At 45.5% G+C, this 19,921-nt stretch overlaps 1 protein-coding gene across 3 annotated transcripts in view; it reads left to right on the top strand.

The window, feature by feature from the left end:
- The window catches only part of EXD1 (exonuclease 3'-5' domain containing 1), a 1,277,614-nt gene that overhangs the window by 618,309 nt on the left and 639,384 nt on the right, over nt 1-19,921 (top strand). For all 3 annotated transcript variants that reach the window (XM_069638368.1, XM_069638367.1, XM_069638369.1), the window contains exon 6: nt 11,506-11,567. In XM_069638368.1, coding sequence (XP_069494469.1) covers nt 11,506-11,567 — 62 coding nt within the window. The remainder of the gene's footprint in view (nt 1-11,505; nt 11,568-19,921) is intronic.

The raw sequence follows: 19,921 nt of genomic DNA, 5'->3' as shown, positions 1-19,921 counted from the left end.
TGAGACCACCCCTCAATGATGAAAAGAAAAGCGGTTCAGTCCATCTCTCCGAAGGGAGGGAGCCAGAAGGTATACAAGTTGTTCGAACCGATAAAGGATGTTAATGTTCCTGCTCGATAACCTTAAAGGCCCAACGAGCAATAAACCCATCGTACAGGCCCCTTTGAAATCAATTATGGCATCCAATTGTGTGTCCAGGGTTGAGGATTTTGAAATCCTCAACCTGTGCAACAATTGAGTATGAACAGGAGGGCTGAGAAATGTACTAATTTCGTGGATGACTTTGAGATTGGGAAATATACGTGGCAAAAGGGGGGATGGAATTTTGTTCTAGGCCCCGAAATTAGCAGGGTTGACAGGGTGCAGATTATTGAATTGCACCTCAACTGAGATGACTTGTTATTATTTGACAGCCCCTCCCATATGTTAAATGCGTTAGATTCTACCAAAGAGATGGGGTTAACTGACAAAATTGCTGTATCAGAAGAACACACAGAAATGATGGTACCAATATGAAATTGATATCAAGTTTTGCAGGAGGGTGGCCCGGCGGGAACCGGTCATTACACACACACACACACAAGAAGGGTCATAGAAACAAACGACCAACCCTCTAGGAATACTTCTGCTTCTCCACGAGACGTAGGGATTAGTAGAGGGACACAAGCATATCTAATGAGTGGAAATAACTATGTAGAATGGATAAAAGAGGGGGAGTTTGTGGGGACACTGAGGGAAGAACTCCACTCATTGAGCTTGTCATGTAGTTCAATAGTGAAAGAGATCACTGTAAAACTTGAAAGTTCAGTATTCAACTGTCTTGTATCAAGGAGCAACTGGCCACTGCCCTTATCCCCAGAGCTCCCCAACATGGCCAACCCAGGAGATCAAACTACCCTGACTATAGATCTGACACTGTCCCTCCAAACTGGTACATCTTATGCCCCCTAAAGCAGGACCATGTGCCGAGAGCATGCCACAAAAAGGACCACCAAATGTGAGGCAGTAGGGAGCAACACGGGAACACAAACCCATCAAGCTCCTCTTTCCTGGGGGGACCCGACAAGAACCCAACACAAATTTAGGTTGAATGTATATGCCACGAAGAAGCTCACTAAACTTTACCCCCGAGGCCAGCGGGATAACGGAGAAAAGGGGAGTGACCATGGAACCGGCCCCCAGAATCAAGCCCATGGCCCTATTAGTGCTGGGGGTCCATTTACTCAGTTACCGTACACAATGTAGCCGTGGTAGGGGATATGGTACACAAAACCCAGGAACCCCCGGTAAACAAATGCATATATTATGTATGGCATACAAGGGGGTGCAAGTCAGTAATTAGAAGTGACATAATACATTGCGAAAGATGCAGTTCCAGCCATACCCATGATGATGCAATTGTAATTGCTCTGAGAAGTGCATATCTCATGGAAGGTCTTTTGTCCATAGAGTATTGGGCATACCGTCTGCCAGGATCAAGCATATCAATTAGGCCGACCCTAAACAGACTTCTAGAGAAATCAACAGGGGGAAACCATACCCAAAGGTGATGGGGGGGGCCCCTGAGGGACCCTTGTTTGTGGAAACAAGGCACAATCACCACACATGAACTGATACGCCAGACACAAGGTTGTATTCCCAAAATCTAGGGTTTATTGCAAAGCAAATAGTCTCAGTTGGCCAACTGGTCCCACGCCCCGCGACGTGCATCTATCAGACCTCGGGGGACGCAAGAGAGTGAAATTCATACAACAGTTACATATATACAAAACAAGCATCTAGTAATCAGTAGTGTCACAACTTATACCGCCCCTATTGCATTTCGTTTGAACTAGGCACGATGATTGACAATGGTGACGAGTTTGACACCTTCAAACATTCATTGTGTAACAGTTTGCAATTTTGTAAGCCCACAGACACTAAGTCTGTGTTTTAAAGAACACAATGCTTCTGTTTTTTGCAAGCAAGCTGTGCGTAGGGAGAGACACATTTCTGACCTTGCTATCTCCTAGTTGCTATTCGTGTGCCGGGGGCTCAATTTGCTTTCCAGGGTTGTACCGGGCTCAGGGAGGGGGGACCGCAAAGGAGAGCATAATTCAAGTCATTTAATGTTTGCTCCGGCGTTCCTACTGTGCTTACTGAGACTAGCTGGCACCTGCTGTACTGATTAAAATGCCTTGTTGCTCTCTTGCCAAGGATATGCGAGGGAGGGGACTGGACATTTCTGTCTGAGTTACTGCATTATGTTTCAACATGCCACTCGCGGCCTTGCATTGTGCACCAGTGAAGCAGAATAACATTTCAGCAAAGCAGTTTTACATGAGGCAAAAAGCAAATGTTAGAGAGAAAACAAAATGGCGATTTCAGTCGCTTCAAAATGGCCGCACCTCAGTCAAGCTTATGGCCATCTATTTCTAATACTAGATGCATGAGACGGTTGGTCTTCTGCCAACATAATACATAGCCTTATAATCGAGGGGTGTCTATTTTTCTAGATCGACAAACCCTCATTTCGGCCGTATGCCAAACGTCTCATCCGTACATTGCATCCTCTTTTGACCAAGTATCTGATTCTGAATCTTGTACATTTTTAGTTTCATCCTCATTGTTGTCTACGTTGATAGACATGAATTCTTTGACCGTCTTTGTTTCCTCATTACCTTGGGTACTCGATCTAATAGTGCTCTTTTTTTCTATCATATGCACACACCCTTCACTAATTTCAGTGCATATTACAGGAAAGCAGTTTATGCAACAACAATATGTCATGAATATTCCTAGTACTGCTACTAGGATCGCAAATAGTTTCCATCCCCATGAATATAATAACTCCCAGAACCAAGAGCCTATATCCCAACCTCCTTCTTGGTTATGAAGTTCAGAGCTTAAGACATGTAGCTTTCTTATCGCTTCAAAAATCGTAGGAGAGGAGTCGTTTACAAATACACAGCACGCTGATCCCACGATTTTGCAAACACCGCCACAATCAACCAGGACTACATCAAGAGCCATCCTGTTCTGAAGTGTCATTAATCTAATTCCTTTCTCCTCCAATGTCATGTTGTACAATATATCTGTCGTTCCATTTATTGTTTTTTCTAAGATTCTGGATAGTTGTTGTATATTATAGGAGTTTATTGCTTGGGCCAGAAATGTTACAAATGATTTTGTTACATCTTCCACTATTAATCCATCCTCATTACTCCTTCGTGGCCTGGATCTAGATAGTTTGGCTATATCCGTTGTTTTTAAAAGAAACACTCCTGGGAACAAAAGTCCTAAATAAAAAGTACCTCCCCAATTTCTAGGCAATCAAGGATACGCTCTTTCTCCACATATAAAATATACAGGGTCACCTACATATACTGGTTCTACTTCCTTAGTAAGAATCGCTATATTCATACATCTAGTGAATGTCCCTACTGAATAAGAACCCTTCTTCTTTAAACAGAAAGGAACAGAACGTGGGCTGTAGTTTACTGTATAGGAGGGAGGCACTGCATCTTTATTTCCCTCTGATCTCATATGAAATATGATTACTGATGATTTCTCCGGCACAATCTATCTATCTTGTGGCATTGGTTTGGGCGTAGCTTTTTCATTATCATTTGTACTCTATGAAATATGGAGCAACCTATGGGTCTCATAATTATCTCCTCAAATTCATTCATGTTTGTGCTATCTAATTGACCCGTTTCACTTTTATTCCATTTTCCATAATATAATGTACTCAGAGATGCACTACATGCAGAACTTAAAGTTAGTGGCTGTACGTACCAACCTGTTCCTTTGCCACCAAGCTGTGGCAAATGAGCACACGCCCAACAGTTATTCTTTTTCAAAATTGAATGTGTCATGTTCATTATTTGCAGTAACGTGTTATTCCCATAACCTTCTCTATGCCTTTCTTCAATTGGGCACAGAGTGTAATTAATTACATGAACAGGGCTTTCAGTGGTGGAGTTGTTTCTTATGGGCAGTAGAATTTCTAAGGGGTGCATTTCTTCCAGGTACCATAATACCAGTGCTGTCGTTACTGGGGCTATTATGCTCATTACACACATTATTATTGTTAGAATTAGCATACAATTTTTTCGATAACTCTTTTTGTGTAATCTTTCAGTTTCTATGTTTAATTCATTATCAGCAGTGGTGCAGGAGGAGGCAAAAGCTGGTTCCGGCATTTTCTCTAGCGGTCCTTCTTCTGCGTGAATGTCTATCGTTGTTGCACTCGTTGGAATTTCAATAAGTTCGATAATGTCAACAGTCTTTCCTGCCAGTTCTTAGCAGCCTGGATTTCTACACGTTGGGCAAGATCTCTGTGCGTCTGCACATTTGCTCAAAAGAACTCCGGAGCAGTTATCAATTGCCTTCGTACCATGTGCGCCCCGTTTGTCTGTACGGGTTCAGGACACATGGATTTTTTGTTAGCACTGGGGAGTCTCGATTATTGGGCTGTTCGATTCCACAACCCTCACAACGCTCTCCCCTAGGCCTCCGGTTCCTACTTCATCCGAGAATAGGAAACGGAGGCAACAAAAAGAAAATCAACAGGAATGCAGGTTAGATCACTCCTTTATCCTGGGCCGCAAATTGTATCGCCTTGCTCCTGATATCGTGTGATCAACGAACAGTGCGGAGCACTTCCAGACTCAAACTCGGAGTCTGCCTGTGGCACTCTGACAGATGATGGCGGGCGCCCACGTGATGATGTAAATTTCGTTTCAGGCTGTGGTGCGGCAATAGATGGTGGGCGCCAAAGCGGTACACGCTTGGTGTCGACCAGCAGTGATGCAGGATCTGCTGGACAATGCTGGGCCGCTCCTTGTCCTTCCTCTTTCACTGCAATCTCTTTAGGCTTTGTTTCAGGATTAGGCAGTTTTTGTGGCAGAGAACTGGCAATCGTGTCTTTCATTGCTGGGACTGCTGTCTCTTTCTGGACGTCTCAATCAGTCAGTTTTTCAAGTGGTGCTGGGACCTTCTTGGCGTGTGTCGCGTGTAACAACACCTCCCTCCCATCCACCCGAATTGCCGTCTGCGTAGTTAGGAGGATCAGATAGGGCCCACGCCACCTGGGTGCTAATGATGTCTTCCGCTCAAAAATTTTGATTAGCACCCAGTTTCCTGGCTCCAGTGAACTGAATCTTATGGGCAATGCGTCCTGCACCTGCTGATGAATCAAATGCAGTTTTTGCATTAAAAGATTACATTAGATACTGAGTACAGGATATTGCAGTTCCCTCAGCCTCTTTGACTGAGGTGCACACCAAACATTCGCTGGTGTCCCCATGACGATTTCATACGGGGAGAGCCCAGTTCTCGCCTGCACAGATGTGCGCATGCATAGTAGCGCTAGCGGTAATGCATCTACCCAGCTTAACTTGTTGCCTGCACATATCTTGCTAATCTTAGATTTTAAGATACCGTTATGGCGTTCAATAAGACCGGCAGACATGGGGTGCCTAGAACAATGGAATCGCTTTTCAATCTGCAGACCTGCACAAATCTGTAGTATTACCGCGCCCACAAAATGTGGACCGTTATCTGACCATATGACACGGGGCAAGCCAAAATGGGAAAAGTATTCTTTTAACATTACTTTCGCTGTGCTCATAGCAGTGCAGTCTTTCAATGGATATACTTCCACCCATTTGCTAAATGCACATATGACCACTAGGACATATTTCAAGTTTTGGCATCTCTCCATTTCTATGAAATCAAAATGGATTACCTTAAATGGCATAGAGGGAGGACCAAAACTGCCTGTTGGAGTCACTGTACCCTTCCCCACATTGTGTTGTAGACACGTGATACAATTTTGCACCAACCTCTCAGCATTTTTCTTTATGTGCGCATTCTCCCACACTGTGGCTAAATGTTGGACTATCTTTTTGGCACAAATATGAGTAGGGCTGTGGGCCATTGTGACCATTGCAGTTACATAGGAATTGGGCAGCATCCAGTTCCTACTCTTCTTGTCTACCCAGCAACCCTCCAGATCTAATTCAGCAGAGCCCTCAGCCCACCCTTGTATTTCATCCACAGTGGCTTCCACCTGCATTTCTTTGACTGTGGCAATTCCATTCTCTATCATGCAGGGCACTTCCTCTGACTGTACTGTGAACATTCTGGCATTCAGGTCAGTGGCAGTTTGTTTTGCAATCCTGTCTGCAAATGCGTTTCCCTCTCCCACTTTGCATGTTACTTTTTTATGCGCCTCGCATTTTATTATTGCCAGGCGCTTTGGACACCAAGTGCAGACAAAAATCGTACAATCAAAGGGCCATGTTGTATTCTAGTCCCATGTGATGTTAAAAAACCTCTCTCAGCCCAAAGTCGGCCAAAGTTATCAACCACGCCGAAGGCGTATTGACTGTCAGTATATATGTTTACACTCAAATTTTCAGAAATCTCACAAGCTCTGGTCAAGGTTATTATCTCTGCTGCTTGTGCGGCGTTGTAGGGGATTCTTTTACTTTCCACAATACTTTTTAATGTGGTGATAGCATAGGCAGCAGTTGATGTGCCATCCGGCAATTTAAAACAGGAGCCATCACAAAACAACTCTCCATCTGGCTCTTTTTGAGGGGTGTCTGTCAAATCAATTCTCCCCTTCGTTTTTTTCCTCAGTAACCATTAAACTATCATGGAGAGGTGATTCATTTTCATCACGTTTTTCTATGGGCAGTGGCATTAATTCAGCAGGATTCAAAGCGCTAGACCTCATATTTGGATGTGTGGCGCTAACAGGACAATTTCATATCTAGTCAATCTAGCAGAGGTGAGGTGTTGCGTCTGTGTTCTATTTAATAGAACGTCTATGGCATGTGGCACCATCAAAACTAAAGTGTGCCCCAGTACCATCCCTTCCGTTTGTTTCACTGACGTAACTGCCACTGCAACAGCTCGCAAACATCGTGGTAATGCGCGCGCTACAGGGTCCAGCCAGAAGAAAAATAGCCGCACGGCCTATTTCTTCCACCTTGTACCTGTGTAAGAACAGCCTGCGCGCAACCGTCATTCTCATGCACAAATAATCTAAAAAGAATTTCATAATTTGGTATGCCCAAAACTGGAGCGGAACACAACGCAGTTTTGAGAAACCCAAATGCTCTCTGACATTGTTCACTCCACTGCAAAGGCATCACAACATCCTTCCTTGTCAACTCCACCATTGGCTTAACAATTAGAGCAAAATTCACTATCCACTGCCGACAATAAGCAGCCATGCCTATTATAGCTCTGACTCCTTTTTGTGTTTTTGGAATAGGCGTACCAGAAATACTCTCTATTTGCTCTGCCGTTAGTCTTCTCCCTTCTCTCGAAAGTAGGTAACCCAAATAAGCCACCTCCTTTCGACAATACTGAAACTTCTTCAAGCTTCCTTTGTGGCCCTGTGCTGCCAAATGTGTTAACAATAAAACAGTACCCTCTTTACAAATCTCTTCTGTATCTGCAGCGATCAACAAGTCGTCTATATATTGTAACAATACACAACCTGTTGGTAACTCTAACATGTCTAGTTGTTCTTTCAATGCTCTGCTGTAAATACTTGGACTCTCTGTGTAGCCTTGTGGAATGCGCGTAAATGTGAATGATCGTCCTCCTAATGTGAAGGCGAACAAATATCTACTTTCTTGGTGCACTGGAATACTGAAGAAAGCATTCTTCAAATCAATAACGCTGAAGTATTCTGCTGAAGCAGGAATCATTGTCAAAATTGTGTTAACATCTGGGACCAATGGAAATTGAGGATCTACTACCTTGTTTAATGCACGCAGATCAATTATGAAACGGTACGGTACCTCATTACCGTCTTTCTTATACACCGGGAGAATGGGACTGTTACACGTGCTGCCTGTAATTTCTTCAATCTCTCCCAGTTTTACCAAATCAGACCCCATACTTTTCAATCCTTTCTCCTTCCGCTGAGATTTTGTACTGCGGAATACGTGGTAATGTTACTCCTTCTCTTAGTATATGTGAGGAGCACTGAAGGAGCACCGACCTCTCTGTGAAAGCTGGGATCCCAGAGGGCCGCTGTTAACCTGCATTTTTTTTTATAGTTGGCATAAGCTAATCCATTAATTTATTAATGTAAAATCTGTCTAGCACTATGGTTTGTTATGAGCCATCATGGATCAACATTTGCTGAGAGCCATGCAGAAAGATATAATGTATACTTATTATTTTGTTAAGCGCACATTCTAGTTTTCTAAGCGCTAAATGTGGTCTGTTTTTGTCTGTTATGAATCAGTCTTTGCGGAGTATGCAAGGACATGTGTTCATGATAAATTCTGAACGCAGCTGAACAGATGTTATTAGAAGAACGTGTCTGTTGGCAGACAGTGCTATTCTCAAGCAGAGAATACAATCTTGACTGCGGGAGGAAGAGATAGCATGGTATGATATATGATATGGCATTTATAACGCACCTATACACAAGTGTTTCAAGGCGCGACGAGGCAAGGGAGGGGGAACAAGGGAAGACAGACAACAATCTTACTAGGCCCAGTGGCATTCAGATCGCGCAAGTGCATGGGAAGGGGTGAAAGGGAAAAGTGCGAGGGGGAAGGGAGAGGGGAAAGTGCAGTACATGAGATAGTAGAATAAATAAGATAAAAACGGCCAGATGGTGGCAAGTGCAAGGTAAGTGCAGACATATGTGCTGGTTGGTTGGACTGTAGGGATACAGAAAACAGTCCCCCTGTGCAAGGGTTGCCAGGGAGGCAGTGCAGGTGTGCAACTGGCGGGGCCTGGGCCAGAGATCAGAAGGGTGGCCAGATGCCCAGTGCAGTATCAGCCAGGTATTCAGCAGGGGAGAGGGGGAGAGAAAGCAGAAGCAAAGAGGAAGGTTTTGAGGTGCTTCCGGAACCAGAGATGGTTCCCCTCAAGTTTAAGGGAGGCAGGAAGGATGTTCCAGAGGGAGGCCCCTGCCGAAGAGAGAGATCTACCATCAACTTGTTGCTTGGAGAAGCGACTGACCCTGAGTGAGTTGGAGATGGATGAGCGAAGAGCTTGAGAAGGAAGATATTTAGGAAGAGAGAGTTGAAGGTATTTTGGCCCTAGGCCCCAGAAGGCCTTGCGGACAATGCAGAGGGTTTTGAACTTAATCCTCGCAGCCACTGGGAGTCAGTGCAGTGATTTCAGTCCTGGAGAGATACGATCCCTGGGCTTGAGGCCAAGGACAAGTCTCGCAGTCCTGTTCTGGATAAGTTAAAGAGGGCGTAGAGTAGAGGCAAACAGTTTTAGATAGAGGCTGTTACAGTAGTCCAGCCTAGAGAGTACCAGGGCTCTGGAGACAGTGAGCTTCTGGAGGAAGGAGAGGAAAGGAAGAATACTTCTGAGGAGGTGCAGCTGGTAGTGTGACTTCTTAGAGATGTCAGAAATGTGAATAGAGAAGGAGAGTGTGGAGTCGAAGATGGCCCCGAGGTAGGAAGAGCAGGAAGAGGGCCAAGAGAGGCCAGCCACAGAGCTGCAGGGAAGGACTGATGTTTTCATTTTGGCAGTTAGGATGTCTTGTACGAAAGACAAGAATGCTCGCAATATGCCTTGCTTTCTTAGAATATGTCCAGCACAGTACATGCCTATGATGCACGTAACCAGAAGGATTGTTTTCCATGAAATGATTCTATGCATGTAATGTACGTCAATGCCACTATGTATCAACTGTGGATTTCTTTTGATTACTAGAGGGGAGAGCTCTCACTGCTAGAGGGGGGCTCATTGCTAGTGCTTTGCTGAGTGCTAATGCTACTCCTATTGTGACAGCTGAGTACTGGGGGCTTGGCTTGTTACTGAGCGACTGACTTCCCCTGCCAGTCATAATAAACTGTTTTCCGTTTAAATATCTATCTCTGTGTCTCTTGTGTTCTTATTTAGTTTCTATAGTATATATTTTGAGACTTACAGCGCTGGGTAATTGCCTCTGCTGTATGGTGCTGGCCTTTAAGCACAGGGGTCCAGCATTTTTTGGGCTGCTGTGCCCCGTAGGAGGTGGCCTAGAACTGCATTGTGAGCAACTGGGAGCGGACAGTGCTGGGAAGTGCCCGGGAGTCTTCTGCGCTGTGGAGGGAGCTGTTGATCCTGCAGGGTGCCATTATCTTGACATGGTCAGGTCTTTCACCCTGTCACACTCTGCAATCTTTTGTACAAACTCTCATTGTTACTTTGTGCTTCATATTCATTGTAAACATACCCAGATTTGAAGGGGCCCCTGAGGGACCCTCGGATGTGGAATCAAGGCACAATCACCACACACAAACTGATACGTCAGACACAAGGTTGTATTTCCAAAATCTAGGGTTTATTGCAAAAAACAAATGGTCCCAGTTGGCCAAATTGTCCCACGCCCCGTGACGTGTGTCTAACAGACCTCGGGGGACGCAAGAAGTGAAAATTGTACATCAGTTACATATATACAAAATGAGCATCTCACAATCAGTAATGACACATTTTCCACATTCGATGCCGCCCCTAATTCATTCCCTTTGAAGTGTAGGCGATGATTGACAATGGTGACGAATATGACATTCTAGATCACCATATTTAGTAACAGTTTGCAATCTCGAATTTACAGACACTATTCTTTATTTGCGAGAACACAGCGCTTCTGTTTTCATGGACAAGCTGCGCGTAGGGTGACTGGCACATTCCAGGCCTTACTATCTCCTGGTTTCGATTCACGCTCTAGAGGTCAGCTTGCTCTCCGGAGGCTCACAGTGCTCAATTGGGGGGCCGTTTAAGAAGAGCATAATTCAAACCCTTTAATATGAGTTTCGTACATTGCTATTCTTTTAAGGAGACTCACTGGCATCCGTGTACTGATAAGAATGCCTTGCTCCCCGCTTCCAAGGATATGTGAAGGAGGGAAACTGGCTTTTCTGTCTGGCTCCTCGCGCAATGTTTCAACATGTCTTTAATAACCTTGGACCATTGAAGCGAAATAATATCTACAGCAAAGCAGTTTTACATGAGGCAAAAGTGGCGATGTTAAAGAGAAACATAGAGAAAACAAAATGGCGATTATGGTTACCTTAAAATGGCCGCACTCTAGTTAAACTAATAGCTACGTAATGAGTAATTAACATATTCTTTATACTTCAAATGAGGTGGTTGGTCTTCGGCCAACCAATTATCCTGCATAAGCGTTCTGTTGGAGGGTTGTCTACTTTTCTAGACTGACAGATTGGCTTCTGCAAACTTGGCAAATAAGCTTCTGAGACTATTCTTTAGGTGCAGATATGGTACTAATTTGTCACATGGGAGAGCTGGTTTGGCGATATACTTTGATTAGAAATAAATACATCACTTATCCTTTGTAGGCAATTGTTCATAGTCTTTCTAATTTTAACTTTGGTAAAACAAAACGAGTTAAATCTTTCAGCTTGGAATTTTGTTGCTCCACATAAAAGCTGTAAATGCCCTTGCCAATTTGTGTCCACTGCAACATGGTGTTGTCAGTGCTTTGTATATTAGTAATGCTGTGTTTTGTTTGTAATTCAGGGCGTGAGCAGGAGGTGGAGTATATGGTCATTGATCAGTTCCGGCACAAGTTTGGTCCTGCTGTGAGTATTGCTGTTTTTCTTAAAAGGACACATTTGAAACTTAACTGTTTCAGTAATAGATGTACAAGGTAGGAGGGACCGTCCACCCCTCCCCCTTTAGACCAGTGTGTGGTATTGGGGCATCAATTCCAGGAATTCTTTAGAACTCAATGTGGACTGTGTTGCTGTCTTGTGGCTTTCCAGTCAGCTTTCGATAAGATGGACTGGGAACGTTTTTGGAAGTAGGTAAGAGCGACATTAGCTAAGGCTTTTGAGTGTAAATAGAAATTGATCATATACACTCAACCAGATAGGCGAAATGAGATAGCTGCTTCACTCATTTACTCTTGGATTTTGTCCCCCATTTCAATGATTCCTTCTTGTGTATTGCTTTGAGAGCACTGGAACTTCTGCATCAATACAGCGATGTACCGGGTAACGGATGTGACATCATGCACCCAAAAGTATCACAGCAGGTGTCATCATATGACATTCGACCCCAGCAACATCAAAGTAAGCAATATCACATGAGGTGTCTCTGTACATGACATTGCATATGTAAAGCAAACTACTTAAGTGTAAGATTAATAAAAATAGTACTTAAGCAGACAAAACTATGTTTTAGTTGCCAACTATTGTAGAGAAGTCAAGCAATGAAGCATGCAATGCAAAGTAAATGTAGTTCAAACAAGTAGTTTTGTTAAGCTTTAAAATGGGGTTGGACCAAGCACCTGCAGGAAGTAGGAGCATCTCTATAAATGAGGAAGTCCCGAATGACAACTTTGTCAGCGAAGGGTCTGCACAATGTGGGATCTTTCTACGGGGACCAACACTTTCAAAGGTGTTGCACCAAAACATACAGTTCAAAACCTAATTTTACATGTTATTGTACCATCGGGGCAACTCTAACCTACAAAACAACGCTAAATGTGACAATCAGAAAGTTCTAAACTCACCAGGAGTGTCCTCAGTACTTGGTTCTCTAGGGGTATGTTCATTGCAAACCAGTCCAGCCAAATTCTAAAGGAGCATGCCAAAAATCAATACCAAACTCGTTCCAAAAGAGTTCCACAATAGCAGCAAGTCCCAAAAATGAATCCAAAGCCACACAGTCCACCATACCAAAGCAAAGGGTCCGGTAACAAGATCCAGCAGTCCAGTATAATGCAGCAAAATCAGAATCCGAAAAACAGTTTGAGAAATACTAAGTTCACCAAAATGCCACGCCATGCAAACTAATCAGCAGAGAGGTGTTGGCGCCAACTCGTACCGTGGTACCAACGGCTTTGTGCAACTTCTGCGTCATGTGCGTTCTGGCCATGGTACATCCTAGCCCACATGACTGCGGACTTCACGTATGGGACCGTGGGTAATGGAGTTCTATTTGGCATATTAAGGGATCCACCACAGCATCTGTGCAGAGCCACGAGTCCTGACAACACCTTTTGCAAAAGAGAAAAAGAGCAGGCCAGAGGGAACCCGAACTGTGCAGGTGTCCAACACATGACTCCTTCATTATCAGCCGGACCCTCAAGTCTGTATCAATAAACACACTGACCTTTCGCACACAGTATGGTGCCTGCCCCCTGGCAGAGAGATTTGTGAAAAGGACAAACCATAGTCATTGGATGCTATGGTACTGTTGGTGGTCTCAAGATTGGCTCTCCTTAAGGTACCAATTCAACTAATTAGTATTTAGTTTATACAAATTAGAATGGATTTGTTGGATTAACTCCCCATTTGGCTATGTAAAGGGGGCATCCCTTAGCAGGAATGTTTTCTAGGTGAGGCTCTGACAAGATGTGCCCTTTCCCTTTCAGTGGTCACCTTCAAGTGGGCGCCTTGTGAAAGGGAGCAAAACAATGTGATTCAGAGGAGGCTTCAGAGGAGGCTTTAACCTGTTTTTTGCATCATTTTGGCATCTGAGTTATGGGGGCTCATAGATGGAAGCATCCACCCCCGCACAAGCAAGTCTGCTTGCCTTGGTCCTTTTTTCATTACTTTGCAGACTCCTCCTAACCTTGGGGACACTCAAACCTTTCAGGTAGGGGTCTTAAAAGGCCTTACATCTCAGCTGGATGTTGTTCTTTTATAGGGGGAAGCTAGTGCAATTCTACTTCCTAAAGACCATCTACTAATTGAGAGCCACAACTAAGAACTTCAGTATGTATTAATCCCCTATGCTATTTCTCTCTATTTTTGTAACATCTCTTATATCACTCATAATAACAGACTTTCACAAACTGATACATTTTATTCAGTGTGTAACCTTATTAATAAGGTTATCTTTTGTCTCCTCCTTAGAATTCGAGAGTGGCGAGACTCCAAACACATAGATTAAGCAGCTGTTTGGAGGAGATATCTGTCACGACCCTCAGCCCTGATCCCCACTGGCAAGCTCATTGGCTGGGTGGAATCAGTACTCGGATCTGAAATAAGACCTGGCATCCACGCCTCAGGCCCTCTTGGGGCTAGTCCTGGCCCCTTTGGTGCCAGGCTCATGCACAGTGAAAGACATCTGCTCAGGGAACTACTTTATTTAGGCTTTCATCCAACATGGAGGCATCCACATAGCTTGATTCCTAAGAACCAAGCTATGCGGTATAGTGTTTCGGGTGTGGTGGCCTAGGGACTACTTTACCTGGACTACTTTGCAGAGTCTATTTAAACCACACCCGAACAAGGCAACACGCTTCGCGCTACTGTGCAGCTAGCAACGTGACGCTCACCGTGTCCAGTTTACTCACAAGCCTGGGAAATCAGAACCTGCAGAAAGACCAAAGAACATCGTTAGCAGCAACATCTTACCTGCGATCTCCATCCTTCACTGCTCACAGCTCCTGGGTAGCACCGTTGGATGTGCGCTTCGCCCGGAACAAAGGACCTGAAAAAGGAAGAAAAGACATCATTAAAGGAGGTATCAGAGACATTTCAACCACGAATTGCTTAAAAGACTTACCTGGCTGATCGCCTTTCGGCCGGCATCGCTCCGGAAACCACGCGCGCTGGGAGCACATCACGACCTACGAAAAAAAGGAGAAAACACAGGTCAGCGAAGACAAGACATTACTGCTCTGCGCAAAGCACTTACTTACCGCATTATAGCGCTTATTGTGCACCATCGTTTACCGCGAGGCCCATTTTAGCCAGTTCGCCACGCGGACGCTCCGCGCACCTAAGGGAGATAAAGAGACATTATCAAACAGAGAAAGGCATGCAAGAATAACAAAATAACAACTTATAAACAGCAATAAGACCTACCTGAAAGACATTACTTGGGCTGCTGTCAGTGAAGTAACTGGACCGCACATGCCCACGAAAGTCAACGCGCCCCTGCCCGGAAAGCAGGACAGAGAGCATGCCAACTTCTACAACAAGGTGGGAAGAGGGCCCAGAGGGGCTGAAGTCACACGGGAGGTGGGGGGGGAAACTTACCTTGGTCGGCCAGTCCTAAACACAGTCCTCCTGTATTTCCAGGCAGAACTTCCACAAGAATCATCCCAGGGAATCATTGAGAGGATACCAGCGACCAAATGGCTGGGTGGAGTCCCAGTGGATACCAGGTGAGCTAAACAGAACGCAAAGCCTACCATAACTAATCCACCTGGATGCCATGGAGACATCGGAAATTGACCAATTGGCCCAATTGTTGGGGGACCTTCATGCCGAGGTTCATTCTGCCCGACAAGAGACTAATGCACTCCGAAGAGACCTAATAGTGACCAAAGATCGCACCGAGGAGATCGGTAGACAGTTCTTGCAATCTCAGGCAGGACAGACTCCTCTGCCTGGGGGAAATCCATCGATATAAAATCCCACCTCCTCATCTTTTACCCCTACTCCAGTACAGATCACATTACCTGGAACAGTTCCCCTGGCACCACCAGAAAGGTTTTCAGGCGACCCAAGGAAGTATGCAGCATTCATAAATCAGTGTCGCCTTCATTACCTTTGTCGCCCTGGAGCATTTCCAAACGACCAAGCTCGGGTAGCTTTTGTCTTATCATACTTTTTTTAAAAACAATTTTTATTGATTATTCAAACAAAACAATACAAACCAAACACGTGGTACAAATATAGACAGCGCAATTGTTCATTGCTTAATTTTAGTCACTGCTCCCCTTATCCCACCCTCCATTTCGAGCCAATTTATTCCACGCTTTCTGTGTCTGCCTCGCGTGGTGGGGTCTCACACTCCGTGCGGTCTATCAGGCCTTGTGTTATTCTAAACAATTCTGCTATTAATGATTTCAATGCCATCAGGGTTCCCGCCTCCTCCTCTCCCCCTACATTGCTCGCCTCTTGCCATACCATGGCTTCGGCCTCCGCCCATTTCTGCAACTCCTTCGGCCACACCTCCACCCGTGGCCTGTGACATGTCTTCCATCCCATGGTAATTCTTCTCTTTGCGAGCGCATATGCTAGATCTTTCAATTTGCTAACATGCTTAAGTTTCTGCGATCTGGGGAACCCCCCCAGCAAGCATGCCTAGGCTGTATCAATGACAATCGTAACCCCTTTCTCCGCTAGTTTCTGTGCTACTTCACCCCAGAAACGCTCGATTACTGGGCATGACCAAAACATGTGCCCCATGCCAGCCTTTTCTTCATCGCATTTGGGACATCCTTGTCTACCAGCATTTTCAAACCTGGATATCCTCTGGGGTGCCATATATGCCCTGTGCATAATATATAATTCTATCTGCTTTAGTCTTGCGTTCCTTGACACTTTCTTGTTGTATCCCAGGGAACGTTCCCACATCCCATCCTCTATCAAGGTTCCTACTTCCGCTTCCCAGTCTAGTCTTAGTTGTGTTAATTCCTTCCCAACCTTGAACATTATCATCTCGTACAGTCTAGAGATCTTGTGCCCTCCCTCCGTTATATCATAAATTGCATCAATGCTAGCATCTGGTTCTTCCAGTACCGTTTCGGGCTATGTTTTCCTAATTATCCGCACCATTCTGTGATACGTGATATACTGGCCCGTATGTAACCCCATTTCCTCCCCCAGCACTTCAAACTCTGTGATGGTCCTCTCTCGCCAGATATCTCCCATTGTCACTAGCCCAACCGACTCCCAGTGGTTCCTGATTATCATTCTCAGCTGCCTATCTCCCCCTGTTAGTGCAACTAGTGGTACCTGCGGGGAGCATGGAAATGGGTTTTCCATCATCTGTCATGCCCGGCGCCACATCTTCCACCCCAGCATCATCATCTTAGGCCGCCCTTCCATTTCTGCCTTGGGTAGCCAGATCATCTCTCTTAAATAAAACGGGGCACAATCCTGTCCAAACAACCTGGATTCGGGAGTCACTTCATCTGAGAGCCATTTAGCGATATATTGCAGTTGGCTCGCTACATAATAAACCTCAAAATTAGGCAGTTTTATCCCCCTCTTTCATAAAAGTTCTGCAGCTTCCATAGTGCCACCCTATTCCGGGTACCATGCCACAGGAAATCTCTACCCAAGCTGTTCAGTTTAGTGAAGAACTTCTTGAGTATCATGTGTGGGATATTCCCAAAATAATGTAGGAGCCTAGGTAGGACCACCATCTTAAGCATTGCCCCTCATTGTATTTTCTGAATGGCTACCTCGGTATTGTGCCTGTGCTCTTCTTCCATTGTGTGGTACACATCTATCCCAAGATACCGGAAGGTACCAACAGCCCCTGGTGTTTGTAACACCGGCAACCGTCCCACAGGGATCCCCTTATTACTGCCTAACGGGAAAATACTGGATTTCTGGGGCTTCACCGCTATACCAGACAACCCTGCATATCTCTCCATAACTTCCAGGATGTACTGGAGATATTCCTCCGGGTGCCTCAAGTACAGCAGCAAGTCATCTGCATATAAGGAGATCAAGTGTTGTTCCCCTCCTATCTCGATACCTATGGTGTCGTATTCTTGTCTAAGGTATATTGCAAAGGGCTCCAGGACCTGTATATAGAGCATTGGAGACCATGGGCACCCCTGTCTGGTGCCGCTACTAAGTTGCCATCTTTCAGATATCACTGTACCGTTTTGACCCTGGCCAGCGGTTCACTATATAGCATCTCCGCCCACCTCATGTATCCAGGCCCCATACCATAGCTCGCCAGGGTCGCCAGCAACCATGGCCACCTGACCGAATCAAAAGCCTTTATCGCGTCCAAGTACACAATTGCCATTTCGCCCTCGTTCTTACTCCCCCATTCGACAACCCGACGGAGTCGTCTATGATTTTGCGTTATATTTCTATTCGGGACATAGCCCGTCTGGTCGGGGTGTATTAGCTTGCCAATAACTCTCCGCAACCTGTTTGCCAAGACAGCCGTCAATATCTTGCTGTCTTGGTTCTGCATCGACAAAAATCTGTAGGAGCCACAGCTATGCCCAGGCTTGTTGGGTTTGGGGAAGCGGTATTATAATCGCTTCTCTAAGTGACTCCGACAGTCGTCCCACCTCAAACGCTTCATTTAACATTTCTAACATTGGGGGGAGCACTTCCTCACTGTATAATTTATAAAATTCACTTGGGAGCCCATCCGCCCCTGGAGCCTTACTAGTAGGCAGCTGCCTCACCACTTCTCCCAACTCCTCTAAAGTAATCGGTGCATCTAGCTCTTCTCTTTCCTCCACACTTATCGTGGACAGTCCTATGTCCTCCGGTGTTTCTGTTATCTCCCCATGACTACTTCCCGCTTTATCTCCATATAGTAACCTATAATAATCTGCAAATTCTTGATTGACTCCCTCTTGGGTGTCAGCTACGCTACCATCATGTCTCGTTATCGTTCTAATCGTAGGTCTGGGATTCTCGCTCTTGTATAACCATGCCAATAGCCTTCCGGTTTTGTCCCCTCCCGCATGTTGCCTCTCTATATATTTTTTATAGTTGACGTTGCAGTCTTTCCCATAGCTCCACACATTTCTGCTGCAGTTTAACTCCATATCCCTCTCGGTGTCACCTCCCCCCTTCAATGCCTTCTCCAGTTCCCTTTGTTTCTTGTAGGTCAGCCACGATCGCACCTTGCAGGCCCTTTGATTTTGCTATGGCTACACCTCGCACCACCACCTTAAAGGTTTCCCATAATGTGCTCGCCAAGTCCACACTACCCGTATTTATCTCAAAGTAGTTTATAATCTCCTCCCTTATGTCTTCCCTAAAAAGGGGATCCTTAAGTGCCTCTGCCCGGAGGCGCCAGGCCGGGATCCTAGCTCTTGGGGGGCAGTATTGCCATCCGGGAACCAGGGGCGAGTGGTCCGAGAGGACCCTCGCTTTATTTTCCGCCTGGGTAATCTCAGTTATTACCTCTGACGTGGCAAAGACATAGTCCAGCCTCGTATGTAACTGCTGCGGGGCGGAGTAGTGCGAGTATTGCCTTTCTTGGGGGTGTCTAGTCCTCCACACATCTGCCAGACCAAAGTCGTCTAGTAGCGTTTGCAACGCTTTAGCTGCTGGGGTGGGTCTGTCAATCCTTCCATCTGATCTATCCACCCTGTGTCATGAAATTCCCCTGTCTCACCTGAGTCCGCTTCTTGCTGGATTCCGCGGGGGAATTCTTCTTGCGCACAGATCGGTTTTGTACAAGCCCGCCAAGTCTCTTCTGACTCCAGCGTGCGTTCAGCGTTCCAGGATACTCGGAGGTTCAGGACGTCCAGGAAAGGAGGAAGCGTGCACAAAGGGGTACATGGATTCCAGGAACAGGGTGAAAAGGAGAAGGTGGAAGGAATGGGAATAAGGATCCAGGAATTTTGGATAGAGGAATAGTTCGCCAAGCTACGGAACACACGTCTAGTCACTACCTGTGATAGTGTTGAGACGCGTGGGGCCGCGGCCTATTTGTAGAACGTACTACGTCTGCCGTGAAGGCTGGCGCGAGGCGTGTCACGCGAGACGGCCATGTTGGAAGTATCAATGAATGCAAGCCCCGCTGCGATAAGGACCAGGAAGTCCAGAAGGGGCGCATTCTGTGATTCATGACACCCTGGGGTTTAATACACAGTTAAAATCCCCTCCCCAGATCACTGCACTCCCCATGTACATGCTAAGGTTAGTACGCAGAGTTCTGAAGTATGCTGCCGTATTCTGATTGGGAACGTATGTATTTGCAATGCTTATCTCCTTATTCTCCACCAATCCCCTCCGTATGACCATCCTCCCATCCGTTTCCGCCTTTTCCTGCAACAGTTGAAATGGGACATGCGGCGCCACCCAAATGAGCACTCCCCTAGCATAAGTGGAATATGTCGAGCCCACCACCACTCCCTTCCATTTCTTTACAACCATCTCCATCTTTTCCCGTGTCAAGTGAGTCTCCTGCAACAATGCAATGTCTATCCTTTGCCTGCGCAAGTACAACATAACCTTGTTCCTCTTTAGATAACTAT

The sequence above is a fragment of the Ambystoma mexicanum genome, chromosome 14 (genome assembly GCF_040938575.1).
Source record: "Ambystoma mexicanum isolate Mex_15411 chromosome 14, UKY_AmexF1_1, whole genome shotgun sequence".
NCBI lineage: Eukaryota > Metazoa > Chordata > Amphibia > Caudata > Ambystomatidae > Ambystoma > Ambystoma mexicanum.
Note: the sequence above shows the minus strand (reverse complement) of the source record. Positions and strands in the feature narration are given on the sequence as shown.